At 50.4% G+C, this 19,076-nt stretch overlaps 1 protein-coding gene across 3 annotated transcripts in view; it reads left to right on the top strand.

Annotated features, from left to right (window-relative positions):
• Window positions 1-19,040, top strand: part of LOC129851271 (MHC class II regulatory factor RFX1-like) — a 25,236-nt gene extending 6,196 nt beyond the window's left edge. The window contains exons 3-18 of one of the 3 annotated variants that reach the window (XR_008758947.1): window positions 1,004-1,107; window positions 6,378-6,448; window positions 6,911-7,169; window positions 7,600-7,781; window positions 10,179-10,298; window positions 10,494-10,615; window positions 11,698-11,816; window positions 12,302-12,405; window positions 12,497-12,648; window positions 13,744-13,841; window positions 13,999-14,148; window positions 14,369-14,580; window positions 15,450-15,603; window positions 15,686-15,731; window positions 15,832-16,781; window positions 16,831-19,040. Coding sequence is in view for 2 of the 3 variants with exons in the window: in XM_055917692.1 (XP_055773667.1) it covers window positions 1,004-1,107; window positions 6,378-6,448; window positions 6,911-7,169; window positions 7,600-7,781; window positions 10,179-10,298; window positions 10,494-10,615; window positions 11,698-11,816; window positions 12,302-12,405; window positions 12,497-12,648; window positions 13,744-13,841; window positions 13,999-14,148; window positions 14,369-14,580; window positions 15,450-15,603; window positions 15,686-15,731; window positions 15,832-15,992 (2,054 nt within the window). In the remaining variant the exon portion in view is untranslated. Of the gene's footprint in view, window positions 1-1,003; window positions 1,108-6,377; window positions 6,449-6,910; window positions 7,170-7,599; window positions 7,782-10,178; window positions 10,299-10,493; window positions 10,616-11,697; window positions 11,817-12,301; window positions 12,406-12,496; window positions 12,649-13,743; window positions 13,842-13,998; window positions 14,149-14,368; window positions 14,581-15,449; window positions 15,604-15,685; window positions 15,732-15,831 lie in introns of all 3 variants that reach the window. The other 2 variants (XM_055917693.1, XM_055917692.1) reach the window with 2 other exon arrangements.
• Window positions 19,041-19,076: the final 36 nt, after the last annotated feature.

Genomic DNA, 19,076 nt, shown 5'->3' with positions numbered 1-19,076 from the left:
CTTCCTCCCACCGTCCCCTCTTCCTCCCATCCGTCCCCTCTTCCTCCCACCCGTCCCCTCTTCCTCCCATCCGTCCCCTCTTCCTCCATCCCCTCTTCCTCCCATCCGTCCCCTCTTCCTCCGTCCTCTCCTCCTGCCACTCTTTCTTTCTCTTTCTTCCTCCTGCTTCTCTTTCTCTTTCTCTCTCTTCCTCTGTCCTCTCTTCATCCTGCCACTCTTCTCTTTCTTCCTCCTGCTTCTCTTTATCTTTCTCTCTCTTCCTCCGTCCTCTCTTCATCCTGCTTCTCTTTATCTTTCTCTCTCTTCCTCTGTCCTCTCTTCCTCCTGCTTCTCTTTATCTTTCTCTCTCTTCCTCCGTCCTCTCTTCATCCTGCTTCTCTTTATCTTTCTCTCTCTTCCTCCGTCCTCTCTTCCTCCTGCTTCTCTTTATCTTTCTCTCTCTTCCTCCGTCCTCTCTTCCTCCTGCTTCTCTTTATCTTTCTCTCTCTTCCTCCGTCCTCTCTTCCTCCTGCTTCTCTTTATCTCTCTCTCTCTTCCTCTGTCCTCTCTTCCTCCTGCTTCTCTTTATCTTTCTCTCTCTTCCTCCGTCCTCTCTTCCTCCTGCTTCTCTTTATCTCTCTCTCTCTTCCTCTGTCCTCTCTTCCTCCTGCTTCTCTTTATCTTTCTCTCTCTTCCTCCGTCCTCTCTTCATCCTGCCTCTCTTTATCTTTCTCTCTCTATTCCCCTTTACTGTGTTCCACCGATCCTCTCTCTCTCTCTCATCTCATCTCTCTCCCTCTCTCTGTGTCTGTCTCTGTTTCTCTCTTTTCTTTCTCCATCTGTCTGTCTCTCCTCCCTCCCTCTCCCCATCTCTTCCTCTCTCCTTCTCTCTCCCCATCTCTTCCTGTCTCCTCCTCCTTCCCTCTCCCCATCTCTTCCTCTCTCCTCCTCCTCCCCCCATCTCTTCCTCTCTCCTCCTCCTCTCTCTCTCCATCTCTTCCTCTCTCCTTCTCTCTCTCCATAGAGGGCTCTCTCCATTCTAGTGACAGTGTATCAGACTGCAGTCCTCCAGTAGTACTGGTTCAGACAGGGGTCCCCACCCAGGTAGTACAGCAGACCACCCAACAGGTACGCTACAGACACACACACCTGCACGTACACACACATACACACACCAGACACGCAGAGGGGGGGGGGGGGGGGGGGGGGGGGGGGGGGGTCAGACATTGTCACCAACAGCCAAGAGTGGAAGGCAGCACAATGTCAACAACCTATAGTCTATATACATCACACAGGGGGTAATCCACACACACACACACACACACACACACACACACACACACACACACACACACTCCCTCCTCTCTTCCCTCTCTCGTCCCTCCTCTCTTCCCTCTCTCCTTCCCTCCTCTCTTCCCTCCTCTCTTCCCTCTCTCCTTCCCTCTCTCCTTCCCTCCTCTCTTCCCTCTCTCCTTCCCTCTCTCCTTCCCTCCCCTTTTCCCTCTCTCCTTCCCTCCCCTCTTCCCTCCCCTCTTCCCTCTCTCCTTCCCTCCCCTCTTCCCTCTCTCCTTCCTTCCTCTCTTCCCTCCCCTTTTCCCTCTCTCCTTTCCTCCCCTCTTCCCTCGCTCCTTCCCTCCTCTCTTCCCTCTCTCCTTCCCTCCTCTCTTCCCTCCTCTCTTCCCTCTCTCCTTCCCTCTCTCCTTCCCTCTCTCTGTCCCTCCCCTCTTCCCTCCTCTCTTCCCTCTCTCCTTCCCTCCTCTCTTCCCTCTCTCCTTCCCTCCTCTCTTCCCTCCTCTCTTCCCTCTCTCCTTCCCTCTCTCCTTCCCTCTCTCTGTCCCTCCTCTCTTCCCTCCTCTCTTCCCTCCTCTCCTTCCCTCCTCTCTTCCCTCTCTCCTTCCCTCCTCTCTGTCCCTCCTCTCTTCCCTCCTCTCTTCCCTCCTCTCCTTCCCTCCTCTCTTCCCTCTCTCTGTCCCTCCTCTCTTCCCTCCTCTCTTCCCTCTCTCCTTCCCTCCTCTCTTCCCTCCTCTCTTCCCTCCTCTCCTTCCCTCCTCTCTTCCCTCTCTCCTTCCCTCCTCTCTTCCCTCCTCTCTTCCCTCTCTCCGTCCCTCCTCTCTTCCCTCTCTCCTTCCCTCCTCTCTTCCCTCCTCTCTTCCCTCCTCTCTTCCCTCCTCTCTTCCCTCTCTCCTTCCCTCTCTCCTTCCCTCCTCTCTTCCCTCTCTCCTTCCCTCTCTCCTTCCCTCCTCTCTTCCCTCTCTCCTTCCCTCTCTCCTTCCCTCCTCCCTTCCCTCCTCTCTTCCCTCTCTCCTTCCCTCCTCTCTTCCCTCCTCTCTTCCCTCTCTCCTTCCCTCCTCTCTTCCCTCCTCTCTTCCCTCTCTCCTTCCCTCCTCTCTTCCCTCCTCTCTTCCCTCTCTCCTTCCCTCTCTCCTTCCCTCCTCTCTTCCCTCCTCTCTTCCCTCCTCTCTTCCCTCTCTCCTTCCCTCCTCTCTTCCCTCTCTCCTTCCCTCCTCTCTTCCCTCCTCTCTTCCCTCTCTCCTTCCCTCCTCTCTTCCTTCCTCTCTTCCCTCCCCTTTTCCCTCTCTCCTTTCCTCCCCTCTTCCCTCGCTCCTTCCCTCCTCTCTTCCCTCTCTCCTTCCCTCCTCTCTTCCCTCCTCTCTTCCCTCGTCTCTTCCCTCGCTCCTTCCCTCCTCTCTTCCCTCTCTCCTTCCCTCCTCTCTTCCCTCCTCTCTTCCCTCTCTCCTTCCCTCCTCTCTTCCCTCTCTCCTTCCCTCCTCTCTTCCCTCTCTCCGTCCCTCCTCTCTTCCCTCTCTCCTTCCCTCTCTCCTTCCCTCTCTCCGTCCCTCCTCTCTTCCCTCTCTCCTTCCCTCTCTCTGTCCCTCCTCTCTTCCCTCTCTCCTTCCCTCTCTCTGTCCCTCCTCTCTTCCCTCCTCTCTTCCCTCCTCTCTTCCCTCCTCTCTTCCCTCTCTCCTTCCCTCCTCTCTTCCCTCCTCTCTTCCCTCCTCTCTTCCCTCTCTCCTTCCCTCTCTCCTTCCCTCCTCTCTTCCCTCCTCTCTTCCCTCTCTCCTTCCCTCCTCTCTTCCCTCCTCTCTTCCCTCCTCTCTTCCCTCTCTCCTTCCCTCCTCTCTTCCCTCCTCTCTTCCCTCTCTCCTTCCCTCCTCTCTTCCCTCCTCTCTTCCCTCTCTCCTTCCCTCCTCTCTTCCCTCCTCTCTTCCCTCTCTCCTTCCCTCCTCTCTTCCCTCCTCTCTTCCCTCTCTCCTTCCCTCTCTCCTTCCCTCTCTCCTTCCCTCCTCCCTTCCCTCCTCTCTTCCCTCTCTCCTTCCCTCCTCTCTTCCCTCTCTCCTTCCCTCCTCTCTTCCCTCCTCTCTTCCCTCTCTCCTTCCCTCCTCTCTTCCCTCCTCTCTTCCCTCTCTCCTTCCCTCTCTCCTTCCCTCTCTCCTTCCCTCCTCTCTTCCCTCCTCTCTTCCCTCCTCTCTTCCCTCTCTCCTTCCCTCCTCTCTTCCCTCTCTCCTTCCCTCCTCTCTTCCCTCCTCTCTTCCCTCTCTCCTTCCCTCCTCTCTTCCTTCCTCTCTTCCCTCCCCTTTTCCCTCTCTCCTTTCCTCCCCTCTTCCCTCGCTCCTTCCCTCCTCTCTTCCCTCTCTCCTTCCCTCCTCTCTTCCCTCCTCTCTTCCCTCCTCTCTTCCCTCCTCTCTTCCCTCCTCTCTTCCCTCTCTCCTTCCCTCCTCTCTTCCCTCTCTCCTTCCCTCCTCTCTTCCCTCCTCTCTTCCCTTTCTCCTTCCCTCTCTGCTTCCCTCGTCTCTTCCCTCTCTCCTTCCCTCCTCTCCTTCCCTCCTCTCTTCCCTCTCTCCTTCCCTGCTCTCTTCCCTCCTCTCTTCCCTCTCTCGTCCCTCCTCTCTTCCCTCTCTCCTTCCCTCCTCTCTTCCCTCTCTCCTTCCCTCCTCTCTTCCCTCTCTCCGTCCCTCCTCTCTTCCCTCTCTCCTTCCCTCTCTCTGTCCCTCCTCTCTTCCCTCTCTCCTTCCCTCTCTCTGTCCCTCCTCTCTTCCCTCCTCTCTTCCCTCCTCTCTTCCTTCCTCTCTTCCCTCTCTCCTTCCCTCTCTCCTTCCCTCCTCTCTTCCCTCTCTCCGTCCCTCCTCTCTTCCCTCTCTCCTTCCCTCTCTCTGTCCCTCCTCTCTTCCCTCCTCTCTTCCCTCTCTCCTTCCCTCCTCTCTTCCCTCCTCTCTTCCCTCCTCTCTTCCCTCCTCTCTTCCCTCCCCTTTTCCCTCCTCTCTTCCCTCTCTCCGTCCCTCCTCTCTTCCCTCTCTCCTTCCCTCTCTCTGTCCCTCCTCTCTTCCCTCCTCTCTTCCCTCTCTCCTTCCCTCCTCTCTTCCCTCCTCTCTTCCCTCCTCTCTTCCCTCCTCTCTTCCCTCTCTCCTTCCCTCCCCTCTTCCCTCCCCTCTTCCCTCTCTCCTTCCCTCCCCTCTTCCCTCTCTCCTTCCTTCCTCTCTTCCCTCCCCTTTTCCCTCTCTCCTTTCCTCCCCTCTTCCCTCGCTCCTTCCCTCCTCTCTTCCCTCCTCTCTTCCCTCCTCTCTTCCCTCCTCTCTTCCCTCCTCTCTTCCCTCTCTCCTTCCCTCCTCTCTTCCCTCCTCTCTTCCCTCCTCTCTTCCCTCTCTCCGTCCCTCCTCTCTTCCCTCTCTCCTTCCCTCTCTCTGTCCCTCCTCTCTTCCCTCCTCTCTTCCCTCCTCTCTTCCCTCTCTCCTTCCCTCCTCTCTTCCCTCCTCTCTTCCCTCCTCTCTTCCCTCCTCTCTTCCCTCCTCTCTTCCCTCTCTCCTTCCCTCCTCTCTTCCCTCCTCTCTTCCCTCTCTCCTTCCCTCCTCTCTTCCCTCCTCTCTTCCCTCCTCTCTTCCCTCCTCTCTTCCCTCTCTCCTTCCCTCCTCTCTTCCCTCCTCTCTTCTCTCTCTCCTTCCCTCTCTGCTTCCCTCGTCTCTTCCCTCTCTCCTTCCCTCCTCTCTTCCCTCTCTTCATCCCTCCTCTCTTCCCTCTCTCCGTCCCTCCTCTCTTCCCTCTCTCCTTCCCTCCTCTCTTCCCTCTCTCCGTCCCTCCTCTCTTCCCTCTCTCCTTCCCTCCTCTCTTCCCTCTCTCCGTCCCTCCTCTCTTCCCTCTCTCCTTCCCTCTCTCCTTCCCTCCTCTCTTCCCTCTCTCCGTCCCTCCTCTCTTCCCTCTCTCCTTCCCTCTCTCTGTCCCTCCTCTCTTCCCTCTCTCCTTCCCTCTCTCTGTCCCTCCTCTCTTCCCTCCTCTCTTCCCTCCTCTCTTCCTTCCTCTCTTCCCTCCTCTCTTCCCTCTCTCCTTCCCTCTCTCCTTCCCTCCTCTCTTCCCTCTCTCCGTCCCTCCTCTCTTCCCTCTCTCCTTCCCTCTCTCTGTCCCTCCTCTCTTCCCTCCTCTCTTCCCTCCTCTCTTCCCTCCTCTCTTCCCTCCTCTCTTCCCTCTCTCCTTCCCTCCTCTCTTCCCTCTCTCTGTCCCTCCTCTCTTCCCTCTCTCTGTCCCTCCTCTCTGTCCCTCCTCTCTTCCCTCCTCTCTTCCCTCCTCTCTTCCCTCCTCTCTTCCCTCCTCTCTTCCCTCCCCTTTTCCCTCTCTCCTTCCCTCCCCTCTTCCCTCCCCTCTTCCCTCTCTCCTTCCCTCCCCTCTTCCCTCTCTCCTTCCTTCCTCTCTTCCCTCCCCTTTTCCCTCTCTCCTTTCCTCCCCTCTTCCCTCGCTCCTTCCCTCCTCTCTTCCCTCTCTCCTTCCCTCCTCTCTTCCCTCCTCTCTTCCCTTCTCTCTTCCCTCCTCTCTTCCCTCTCTCCTTCCCTCCTCTCTTCCCTCTCTCCTTCCCTCCTCTCTTCCCTCTCTCCGTCCCTCCTCTCTTCCCTCTCTCCTTCCCTCTCTCTGTCCCTCCTCTCTTCCCTCCTCTCTTCCCTCCTCTCTTCCCTCTCTCTGTCCCTCCTCTCTTCCCTCCTCTCTTCCCTCTGTCTTGTTCCACCTCATGACGCTCTACACGTTAGCTGCAACACTCAGAGTAGAGGAGGGAGGGTGGGAGAGAGGAGAGGGAGGGAGAGAGAGAGGAGAGGGAAGGAGATAGGAGAGAGAGGAGAGGGAAGGAGATAGGAGAGAGAGGAGAGGGAAGGAGATAGGAGAGGGAAGGAGAGAGAGAGGAGAGGGAAGGAGATAGGAGAGAGAGGAGAGGGAAGGAGATAGGAGAGGGAAGGAGAGAGAGAGGAGAGGGAAGGAGATAGGAGAGAGAGGAGAGGGAAGGAGATAGGAGAGAGAGGAGAGGGAAGGAGATAGGAGAGGGAAGGAGATAGGAGAGGGAGGGAGAGCGTGATAGAGAAGAGAGATGTTCATATGAATTCCTCTGACACTATGAAATGAATGAGTTCCTTGTTTCTCTGTAGGTGCAGCAACATGTTTACCCCAGTCAGGTTCAGTATGTGGAGGGAGAGGACTCTTACACCACCTCTACCATGTGAGTAGTACACACACACACGCACACACACACACACACACACCAGTCAGGTTCAGTATGTGGAGGGAGAGGACTCTTACACCACCTCTACCATGTGAGTAGTACACACACACACACACACACACACACACACACACCAGTCAGGTTCAGTATGTGGAGGGAGAGGACTCTTACACCACCTCTACCATGTGAGTAGTACACACACGCACGCACGCACACACACACACACACACGCACACACGCACACACGCACGCACGCACACACACACACACACACGCGCGCACGCACGCACGCACGCACGCGCGCACGCACGCGCGCGCGCACACACACACACACACACACACACACACACACACACACACACCCTTCATACCATGGAGACATGTTCTATATATCGTTTTTTACAGATTTTTATTATTTTCTCTCTTCTTCTCCCCCTCTGTCTCTCCCTCTCCCTCCAGTCGTTCTGGCAGCTACCCGTACTCCGACTCCCCCCTCTACTCCCAGACCCCTCCCTCTTCCTCCTCTTCCTACTACGAGTCCACGCCCACCTCGGGGTCACAGGTCACTAACTCCGTGACTTCACAGTCAGTCTCCGTCACCGCGGCAACGGGAGGAGGTGGGAGTGGTTACGTCATCCAGGGCGGGTACGTATTGGGAGGTGGGGGCAGCGGAGGAGGTAACTACTCCAGTCACAACACCAGAGCAGCCCCCGCCACAGTGAGTTGTGTGTGTGTGTGTGTGTGTGTGTGTGTGTGTGTGTGTGTGTGTGTGTGTGTGTGTGTGTGTGTGTGTGTGTGTGTGTGTGTGTGTGTGTGTGTGTGTGTGTGTGTGTGAGAATAGTAACACCACTACTGTTTGTACATGTTGATTTGGACAAATCCCTCTAGTCTTCACCTATCTTCTCTCTCTCTCTCCCCTCCCTCCGCCCCTCTTCCCTCCCTCTCTCTCTCCCTCCCTCTCTCCCTCCTTCCCCTCCCTCCTTCTCTCTCTCTTTCTCTCTCTCTCTCTCTCCCTCCCTCTCTCCCTCCCTCTCTCCCTCCTTCCCCTCCCTCCTTCCCTCTCTCTCTCTCTCTCTCTCTCTCCCTCTCTCTCTCCCTCCCTCTCTCCCTCCTTCCCCTCCCTCCCCCCTCCCTCCCTCCCCCTCCAGGTACAGTGGTTGCTAGATAACTATGAGGGTGCAGAAGGGGTCAGTCTGCCTCGCTGTACCCTCTACTGCCACTACCTCTTCCACTGTCAGGAACACAAGCTAGATCCTGTCAACGCTGCCTCCTTCGGCAAGCTCATCAGATCTGTCTTCATGGGGCTGAGGACCAGACGCCTGGGCACACGGTATGTACGCTATAGATACACACATCTATACAAGCTCATCAGATCTGTCTTCATGGGGCTGAGGACCAGGCGCCTGGGCACACGGTATGTACGCTATAGATACACACATCTATACAAGCTCATCAGATCTGTCTTCATGGGGCTGAGGACCAGACGCCTGGACACACGGTATGTACGCTATAGATACACACATCTATACAAGCTCATCAGATCTGTCTTCATGGGGCTGAGGACCAGGCGCCTGGGCACACGGTATGTACGCTATAGATACACACATCTATACAAGCTCATCAGATCTGTCTTCATGGGGCTGAGGACCAGACGCCTGGGCACACGGTATGTACGCTATAGATACACACATCTATATAACACACACGTCTACAGTTGAAGTCGGAAGTTTACATACACCTTAGCCAAATACATTTAAACTCAGTTTTTCCCAATTCCTGACATTTAATCCTAGTAAAAATTCACTGTTTTAGGTCAGTTAGGATCACCACTTTATTTTAAGAATGTGAAATGTCAGAATAATAGTAGAGAGAATGATTTATTTCAGGTTTTATTTTTTTCATCACATTCCCAGTGGGTCAGAAGTTTACATACACTCAATTAGTATTTGGTAGCATTGCCTTTAAATTGTTTAACTTGGGTCAAACGTTTCGGGTAGCCTTCCACAAGCTTCCCACAATAAGTTCCTCCTGACAGAGCTGGTGTAACTGAGTCAGGTTTGTAGGCCTCCTTGCTCGCACACGCTTTTTCAGTTCTGCCCCAAAATTTTCTATAGGATTGAGGTCAGAGCTTTGTGATGGCCACACCAATACCTTGACTTTGTTGTCCTTAAGCCAATTTGCCACAACTTTGGAAGTATGCTTGGGGTCATTGTCCATATGGAAGACGTACTTCCTGACTGATGTCTTGAGATGTTGCTTCAATATATCCACATCATTTTCTTACCTCATGATGCCATCTATTTTGTGAAGTGCACCAGTCCCTCCTGCAGCAAAGCACCCCCACAACAGGATGCTGCCACCCCCGTGCTTCACGGTTGGGATGGTGTTCTTCGGCTTGCAAGCCTCCCCCTTTATCCTCCAAACATAACGATGGTCATTATGGCCAACAGTTCTATTTTTGTTTCATCAGACCAGAGGACATTTCTCCAAAAAGTACAATCTTTGTCCCCATGTGCAAACCGTAGTCTGGCTTTTTTATGGCGGTTTTGGAGCAGTGGCTTCTTCCTTGCTGAGCGTTCTTTCAGGTTATGTCGATATAGGACTCGTTTTACTGTGGATATAGATACTTTTGTACCTGTTTCCTCCAGCATCTTCACAAGGTCCTTTGCTTTTCGTACCAAAGTACGTTCATGTCTAGGAGACAGAACACGTCTCCTTCCTGAGCGGTATGACGGCTGCGTGGTCCCATGGTGTTTATACTTGCGTACTATTGTTTGTACAGATGAACGTGGTACCTTCAGGCATTTGGAAATTGCGCCCAAGGATGAACCAGACTTGTGGAGGTCTACAATTTTTATTCAGAGGTCTTGGCTGATTTCTTTTGATTTTCTCATGATGTCAAGCAAAGAGGCACTGAGTTTGAATGTAGGCCTTGAAATACATCCACAGGTACACCTCCAATTGACTCAAATGATGTAAATTAGCCTATCAGAGGCTTCTAAAGCCATGACATCATTTTCTGGAATTTTCCAAGCTGTTTAAAGGCACAGTCAACTTAGTGTATGTAAACTTCTGACCCACTGGAATTGTGATACAGTGAAATAATCTGTCTGTAAACAATTGTTGGAAAAATGACTTGTGTCATGCACAAAGTAGATGTCCTAACCGACTTGCTAAAACTATAGTTTGTTAACAGTCTACCTACCTCATCCCCATATTGTTTTTATTTACTTCTCTGCTCCTTTGCACACCAGTATCACTACTTACACATCATCATCTGCTCGTCTATCACTCCAGTGTTAATCTGCTAAATTGTAATTACTTCGCTACTATGGCCTATTTATTGCCTTACCTCCTCACGCCATTTGCACACACTGGATATAGACTTTCTATATTGTATTATTGACTGTATGTTTGTTTATTCCATGTGTAACTCTGTGTTATTGTTTGTGTCGCACTGCTTTGCTTTATCTTGGCCAGGTCGCAGTTGTAAATGAGAACTTGTTCTCAACTAGCCTACCTGGTTAAATAAAGGTGAAATATATATAATGTATATATTTTTTTAAATAACAAGACATTTGTGGAGTGGTTGAAAAACGCGTTTTAATGACTCCAACATAAGTGTATATAACCTTCCGACTTCAACTGTATATAACACACCTGTTCCGTAGTGGCAGCAGCAGCCCCTGTAATTGTGATGTAATAATCAGATGACTGTGTGTCTCAGAGGGAACTCTAAGTACCACTACTATGGTCTTCGTATCAAGGCCACCTCCTCTCTGCTCCGTCTGATAGACGACCACCAGCACCTGGCCTTGAGACAGCAACCCTTCTCTCAGAAACACAGGTAGGGGGTGTCTGTGTCTTCCAGTCTCTCTGTCTCTCTCTCTTTTGTCTCTTTCTCTCTCTCTCTCTCTCTTTTGTCTCTCTCTCTCTTGTCTCTCTCTCTGTCTCTCTCTCTCTATATATATATTTTGTCTCTCTCTCTCTTGTCTCTCTCTCTTTTGTCTCTCTCTCTTTTGACAGCTGTTCTGTCCAATAGGATAAAGCCGGTTCTGAAGGTGGAGGGCATGTCCAATGGGATGTCCCTGGGGGCGGGGCAGCAGCAGGGGGCTGGGCTCAGTGACATCTCAGCTCAGGTGCAACAATACCAGCAGTTCCTGGGTGAGTGGACAGGGACTAGGTACACAGACACACACAGACACACACAGACACACACACAGACACACAGGAGCGGAATAGCCTATCATACTGGAGTGAAACACGCCGTTGGAAGCCCAGCCAATGGTACTGGAGTGAAACGTGCCGTTGGAAGCCCAGCCAATGGTACTGGAGTGAAACCCGCCGTTGGAAGCCCAGCCAATGGTACTGGAGTGAAACGCGCCGTTGGAAGCCCAGCCAATGGTACTGGAGTGAAACGTGCCGTTGGAAGCCCAGCCAATGGTACTGGAGTGAAACGTGCCGTTGGAAGCCCAGCCAATGGTACTGGAGTGAAACGTGCCGTTGGAAGCCCAGCCAATGGTACTGGAGTGAAACGCGCCGTTGGAAGCCCAGCCAATGGTACTGGAGTGAAACGCGCCGTTGGAAGCCCAGCCAATGGTACTGGAGTGAAACGCGCCGTTGGAAGCCCAGCCACTGGTACTGGAGTGAAACGGGCCGTTGGAAGCCCAGCCAATGGTACTGGAGTGAAACGTGCCGTTGGAAGCCCAGCCAATGGTACTGGTGTGAAACGCGCCGTTGGAAGCCCAGGTGCAACACAACCATTCTAAATGCAGTTTGGTGTTGACAGTTTTGAGTGGAAGATGACAGGCCTGCTATTGTTGCATGTTTCCATTAATGAAACATGTCAGGGCTTTGTATGCATGCATAGTATTTTCTGTTGGTCACGTCATTTTACTGTTTAACCGTTTGTTGACCGGTTAAAGAGAGTTGGTTAGTCGGCAGAAGAATTTACCGAAATGTGCATCATACGCACACACACACACACACACACACACACACACACACACACACACACACACACACACACACACACACACACACACACACACACACACACACACACACACACACACATAGTAACAAGAATGTCTCCGTATGTAAATAATGGCATAAACATAGCTAGGAAACATACTAAACCAATGTGAAGCACACAGATAAACACATTGTAAATAATCAACGTGTAATAACACACATAATAACACAACAATGTAAAGGTTGTTGTTGTTGTTGTTGTTGTTGTCCAGACGCGTCGCGGGCGCTGCCTGAGTTCCCAGAGTTGGATCTGCAGGACAGACCTCTTCCTGACGGGATCATTCCAGAACACATCACAGCCTTCCAACAGCTCTACAGGGAACACTGTGAGGTATACAGTCTACTACGCACTGCTGGCTTGTGGCAGTCTTATGAAGTGTTGTGCATATTATGTAGGGCTATGTCTGTCTTGATTCCACTAACGATAACGATGATGAGATGTAGAATCAGCTGTGTTAGTTCCAGGACCAGGATTGGGAAACAGTGTGTTAGCACTGTGTTAGTCTATTGTAGTGTAGTGAAAATGTATGACAATCTTATGCAGTGTTTATGTCTGTCTAATGTATTTCTATCTCTGTCTAATGTAGTGCTTTGTCCAATGTAGGTCTATGTCCTGTTATGTGGGTCAAATGTCATGTTATGTCAGTCTAATGGAGTGTTATGACTTTCTATCTTTCATGTCTGTTAAAATACTATGTCAGTCTACAGGTGTGTTATGTCAGTCTAATGTAGTGTAATGCCAGACAAACGTAGTGTTTTATCATTCTTACGTAGTGCTATGTCAGTCTCACGTAGTGCTATGTCATGTCTATGCAGGCCATTCTGGATGTGATGGTGAACCTGCAGTTCACTCTGGTGGAGACACTGTGGAAAACCTTCTGGAGGTTCAGCGAGAGCATTGACGCCGACACACTCGGCGTGTGAGTGAAACACACACACACACGTTCTACATGGCACACATTACATTATAACACACACAATCTAACAAATATTGTGTGTGTGTGCCTCCAGTCACGGTGAGTCAGAGGAGCGTCTACCTAAGTGGTACCTGGTGGTGCTGTGTAAGTACCAGCCAGTTGTTCACTGGACCAGAGACTGTGACAACACACTGTACCAGGCCCTGGTGGAGATCCTCATCCCTGACGTATTACGACCCATCCCCAGTGAGTTATGACACATGACATTAGGTCTACATAACATGACCTTAGAGCTACACAACATGCCGTTAGAGCTATATAACATAACATGACATAGGGCTACATGACATTAGAGCTACATAACATGACAGAGCTGCACAACATGACATTAGAGCCACATAGCATGACATTAGAGCCACATAGCATGACATTAGAGCCACATAACATGACATTAGAGCTACATAACTTTACATTAAAGCTATATAACATGACAGAGCTGCACAACATGACATTAGAGCCACATAACTTGACATTAGAGCCACATAACATGACATTAGAGCCACATAACATGACATTAGAGCCACATAACATGACATTAGAGCCACATAACATGACATTAGAGCCACATAACATGACATTAGAGCCACATAACATGACATTAGAACCACATAGCATGACATTAGAGCTACATAACTTGACATTAGAGCCACATAACATGACATTAGAGCTACATAACTTGACATTAGAGCTACATGACATGCCATTAGAGCTACATGACATGCCATTAGAGCTACACGACATGACATTAGAGCTACATGACATGCCATTAGAGCTACACAACATGACATTAGAGCTACATGACATGCCATAGGGCTACACAACATGACATTAGAGCTGCATAACTTGACATTAGAGCCACATAACATGACATTAGAGCTACATGACATCCCATTAGAGCTACATGACATGACATAGGGCTACACAACATGACCTTAGCGCTACATGACATACCATTAGAGCTACATGACATGACATTAGAGCTACACAACATTACATTAGAGCTACACAACATGCCATTAGAGCTACACAACATGACATTAGAGCTACATGACATGCCATTAGAGCTACATGACATAGGGCTACACAACATGCCATTAGAGCTACATAACATGATCTTAGAGCTACACAACATGACATTAGATCTACATAACATGATCTTAGAGCTACACAACATGACATTAGATCTACATAACACTAAATGACAGTACATGTAATGTCTTCTAAAACATATGACTACCTACTTCTCTCTCATTTATATTAATCTGCCTCTCTCTCTGTCAGGTGCCTTAACTCAAGCCATCCGTAACTTTGCCAAGAGTCTAGAGATCTGGCTGACAAGCGCCATGATGAACATACCAGAGGAGATGGTCCGCATCAAGGTGTGATCTCTCTCTCTCACGCACGCACGCACGCACACACACACACACACACACACACACACACACACACACACACACACACACACACACACACACAATACAAACACTCTCCCACAAAACTACATTCTCCCCCCCCCCCCCTCCTCCCCTCCTCCAGGTGGTGTGTGCGGGAGCGTTTGCCCAGACGCTGCGTCGCTACACCAGTCTAAACCACCTGGCCCAGGCAGCCAGGGCCGTCCTCCAGAACACAGCCCAGATCAACCAGATGCTGAGTGACCTCAACAGAGTTGACTTCACCAACGTGCAGGTACGTCTGTCTGGATACCGTTTAACCACTACCTCTCTCTGTCTGTCAGTCTTGCTGTCTACCTCTCTCTGTCTGTCTCTCTCTGTCTTGCTGTCTACCTCTCTGTCTACATGTCTGTCAAGGCACAGATCTGTTCCTCTCTACCTTGCTCTCTCTCTCTCCAACCTATCCTGAACCTCTGTCTCCCCTCCTTGACTCCCCCCCCCCCCCCCCCCTGTAGGAGCAGGCGTCGTGGGTGTGTGGTTGTGAGGATGGTGTGATCCAGAGGTTGGAGCAGGACTTCAAGCAGACGTTACAACAACATAATTCTCTGGAGCAGTGGGCTGCCTGGCTGGACGCCGTGGTCTCCCAGGTCCTAAAGCCTTACCAACACAGCCCTGCAGCCTTCCCTAAGGCTGCCAAGCTCTTCCTGCTGCGATGGAGCTTCTACAGGTGAGAGGGAGGATGTTTGAAGTAAGAGAAAGTGAAGCATTAAAGGCTGTTTGATTTGAATGTACCTTTCCCCCTCTTCTTCTCCACTTTTCATTTCTCTCTATACCCCTCCCTGTCTCTCTCTCTGTCTCTCTCTCTGTCCCCTCCCTGTCTCTCTCTCTCTGTCCCCTCCCTGTCTCTCTCTCTCTGTCTCGCTCTCTACCCCCTCCCTGTCTCTCTCTCTCTGTCTCGCTCTCTACCCCCTCCCTGTCTCTCTCTATACCCCTCCCTGTCTCTCTCTCTCTGTCTCGCTCTCTACCCCCTCCCTGTCTCTCTCTATACCCCTCCCTGTCTCTCTCTCCCTGTCTTGCTCTCTACACCCTCCCTGTCTCTCTCTATACCCCTCCCTGTCTCTCTCTCTCTCTCTCGCTCTCTACCCCCCCCCCCGTCTCTCTCTACCCCCCCCCCCCCCGTCTCTCTCTACCCCCCCCGTCTCTCTCTACCCCCCCCCTGTCTCTCTCTACCCCCCTCCCTGTCTCTCTCTACCCCCCTCCCTGTCTCTCTCTACCCCCCTCCCTGTCTCTCTCTACCCCCCCTCCCTGTCTCTCTCTACCCCCCCTCCCTGTCTCTCTCTACCCCCCCCTCCCTGTCTCTCTCTACCCCCCCCTCCCTGTCTCTCTCTACCCCCCCTCCCTGTCTCTCTCTACCCCCCTCCCTGTCTCTCTCTACCCCCCTCCCTGTCTCTCTCTACCCCCCTCCCTGTCTCTCTCTACCCCCCTCCCTGTCTCTCTCTACCCCCCTCCCTGTCTCTCTCTACCCCCCTCCCTGTCTCTCTCTACCCCCCTCCCTGTCTCTCTCTACCCCCCTCCCTGTCTCTCTCTACCCCCCAGCTCCATGGTGATCCGGGACCTGACTCTGCGTAGTGCTGCCAGCTTTGGCTCCTTCCACCTGATCAGACTGCTGTATGATGAGTACATGTACTACCTGATAGAACACAGAGTGGCCCAGGCTAAAGGAGAGACGCCCATCGCTGTCATGGGAGAGGTACACACACACGGAGCCCAGGGCACAGAAACACACATACCGACACACACGATGCACTGCTTATTGTCTCTCTCTCTCTCAGTTTGCCAGTGTGGGCAGGAGTCTGAACGGTCAGGACCCTGATAAAGGTAGATGTCTCATCTCTACACTGCAACCCTTCACATGTTCCACATCTCAAATAATGTGGTCACAATAAACCTGTAAACGGTGAATATATCTGTGTCTCAGATGAGGAAGAGGATGAGGAGGAGAGTGATGAAGAGGGGGTAGAGATGACCGTGCCGTCTATCTCCGCTGGTCTGGGAGAGGGGGAGGAGTCACTGGAGCCGCCCGTCAAGCTAGCCAGGACTGACCCCCGGGGACTGTTCAATACCACACACACAGAGTGACTCACACACACCCAACACGCACGCGCACTGACAACTTAAACACACGCTCTCCACTTCGCCGTTGGCTAACACACACACACACACACACCCTCAATAACACACATACACACACTCATCCTTTGCCTTAATGATAGTTTGCTATGAGCCCATTTGTCATCCCAATGCCATTAAGTTCCTTATCTGTTCCTGCAACCTCACACACCCTGTTTGTCTGCACCTTGATCTCGTGTGTGTGTGTGTGTGTGTGTGTGTGTGTGTGTGTGTGTGTGTGTGTGTGTGTGTGTGTGTGTGTGTGTGTGTGTGTGTGAGAGAGAGAAAAGCGAAGGAGAGGTTTCAAAGCTTGCCTTTTCATCTCTTTTAGTTATCATGGTTCCTCATCACCTTCATTGTGACATAAGAGACGGTAACCTCTTCACTAGACACACCGGTCCTTCATTGTGACATAAGACACGGTAACCTCTTCACTAGACACACCGGTCCTTCATTGTGACATAAGAGACGGTAACCTCTTCACTAGACACACCGGTCCTTCATTGTGACATAAGAGACGGTAACCTCTTCACTAGACACACCGGTCCTTCATTGTGACATAAGAGACGGTAACCTCTTCACTAGACAGTGTCAACAGAAGTCTAGAACGTACCTCTGATTGAATCCCGGCCTATATGTCACTGTCAACAGAGGTCTAGAACGTACCTCTGATTGAATCCCGGCCTATATGTCACTGTCAACAGAGGTCTAGAACGTACCTCTGATTGAATCCCGACCTATATGTCACTGTCAACAGAGGTCTAAAACGTACCTCTGAATCCCGACCTATATGTCACTGTCAACAGAGGTCTAGAACGTACCTCTGATTGAATCCCGGCCTATATGTCACTGTCAACAGAAGTCTAGAACGTACCTCTGATTGAATCCCGGCCTATATGTCACTGTCAACAGAAGTCTAGAACGTACCTCTGATTGAATCCAGACATATATGTCACTGTCAACAGAAGTCTAGAACGTACCTCTGATTGAATCCCGACCTATATGTCACTGTCAACAGAAGTCTAGAACGTACCTCTGATTGAATCCCGGCCTATATGTCACTGTCAACAGAAGTCTAGAACGTACCTCTGATTGAATCCCGGCCTATATGTCACTGTCAACAGAAGTCTAGAACATACCTCTGATTGAATCCCGGCCTATATGTCACTGTCAACAGAGGTCTAGAACGTACCTCTGATTGAATCCCGGCCTATATGTCATTGTCAACAGAGGTCTAGAACGTACCTCTGATTGAATCCCGGCCTATATGTCATTGTCAACAGAGGTCTAGAACGTACCTCTGATTGAATCCCGACTTTTATGTCACTGTCAACAGAAGTCTAGAACGTACCTCTGATTGAATCCCGACCTATATGTCACTGTCAACAGAGGTCTAGAACGTACCTCTGATTGAATCCCGACCTACAGTACCAATCAAAAGTTTGGACACACCTACTCATTCAAGGGTTTTTCTTTATTTTTACTATTTTCTACATTGTAGAATAATAGTGAAGACATCAAAACTACGAAATAACACATATGGAATCATGTAGTAACCCAAAAAAGTGTTCAATCAAAATAGATTTTATATTTGAGATTCTTCAAAGTAGCCCCCCTTTGCCTTGATGACAGCTTTGTTTTCACTATTATTCTACAATGTAGAAAACTTTTGATTGGTACTGTGTGAGTCAGTCAACCTGCATGGCTTTAACCTTCTCTGTCCTCACCTTCTCTGTCCTCACCTTACCCACCCACTGTCCTAACAGCCATAGAAAGCGAGAGAAGGGGAGAGATTTACTGCGTTTGTCCTAGCCAGGTGTAGAGTTGTTACAGCAGTCTGTCTTCAGTCCTGATGATGTTCACTGACCACTTCTTAGTGTGTCCCAAACGGCATCCTATCGGTACTTAAACAGGGCACCATTTAGGACGTATGAATATGTTAATAGCCCTCCGTGTAACGAGACTGACTGGGTCTTGATATCAAGTGATCAGTCCGACGCTCTAACAGTAGTGTCCTGATGTAGTTCAGAGGATGGTGTGTAACGGCCGATACAGGGCAGCATTCAGAAAGATACGTTTTAGTGTATTTTTAGGCCACTAAGAGATGACCTGTGCCTTGTAGAGCTAGACAACGCTTGTGTTTGCATCTCAAATGGCACCCTGTTCCCTGTATAGTGCACTGTTTTGGACCGGAGCCCTATTGACCATGGTCAAAAGTAGTGCACTATATAGGGAGCCATTTGGAAGACAACCTGTGTTTTTAATTAGAGCTGATGAATAAATGAAAGTGTTTCTAAACCTGTCTGCTGACTTGTACAATCTGACATTTGTTCCTGACTCTTTGGTAATGTATTGTTATTAGAATGTTATGAGTTATAGCAGGCATATGTAGTGTCATAAGAGAGAGGAATAGAGGGGGCAGCCATAATGCATCCTGCTTATATTCCATTCATTTGTCCCTCCATCCTCATCCGTCATTCACACACACACACACACACACACAACAGTGATATCCCACCAGCAGGATACAGACCTTCACTAATCTGTGATTGGGCAACAAGGACAAGGTCAGAACTCACACCAACCAATCAGGTTGGCAGAGCAAGAGCACATGCAATGTTGTATCCATGGAAACCTTAACTGCCAGCTCATTGAATCAGCAAAAAGTCACCATATTTAGTACAGATCAGTGAATGTGTATTTGTAATATATTATATCTGTAGAAATAGATGTGACTATCATTTATTGACCCATTATGGCCTTATTTCAACAGTATGTGTAGCATATTTTGATGTACTATCCAGAGTATTTAGCTACTGTATAATCACATAAGATTTCTAGTATATGTTTTGTAGACCTTTGTATTGAATCCCTGTGCCTAGAGTTTGTAGTTTTATTATCATTACCCAGTGAGCACAAGACAGAGGTCTTTTCAAACATCTGGTACTCAGTAGTTGCTCCATAAAGACGTGATACCAGCCCAACCTTTAGCCATTAAATGGAAAAGATACAAGTGTTTCCCCTCTTCAGTCTCTTAAAATGTAACCAAGTGTT

The sequence above is a fragment of the Salvelinus fontinalis genome, chromosome 3 (genome assembly GCF_029448725.1).
Source record: "Salvelinus fontinalis isolate EN_2023a chromosome 3, ASM2944872v1, whole genome shotgun sequence".
Lineage (NCBI taxonomy): Eukaryota > Metazoa > Chordata > Actinopteri > Salmoniformes > Salmonidae > Salvelinus > Salvelinus fontinalis.
Note: the sequence above shows the minus strand (reverse complement) of the source record. Positions and strands in the feature narration are given on the sequence as shown.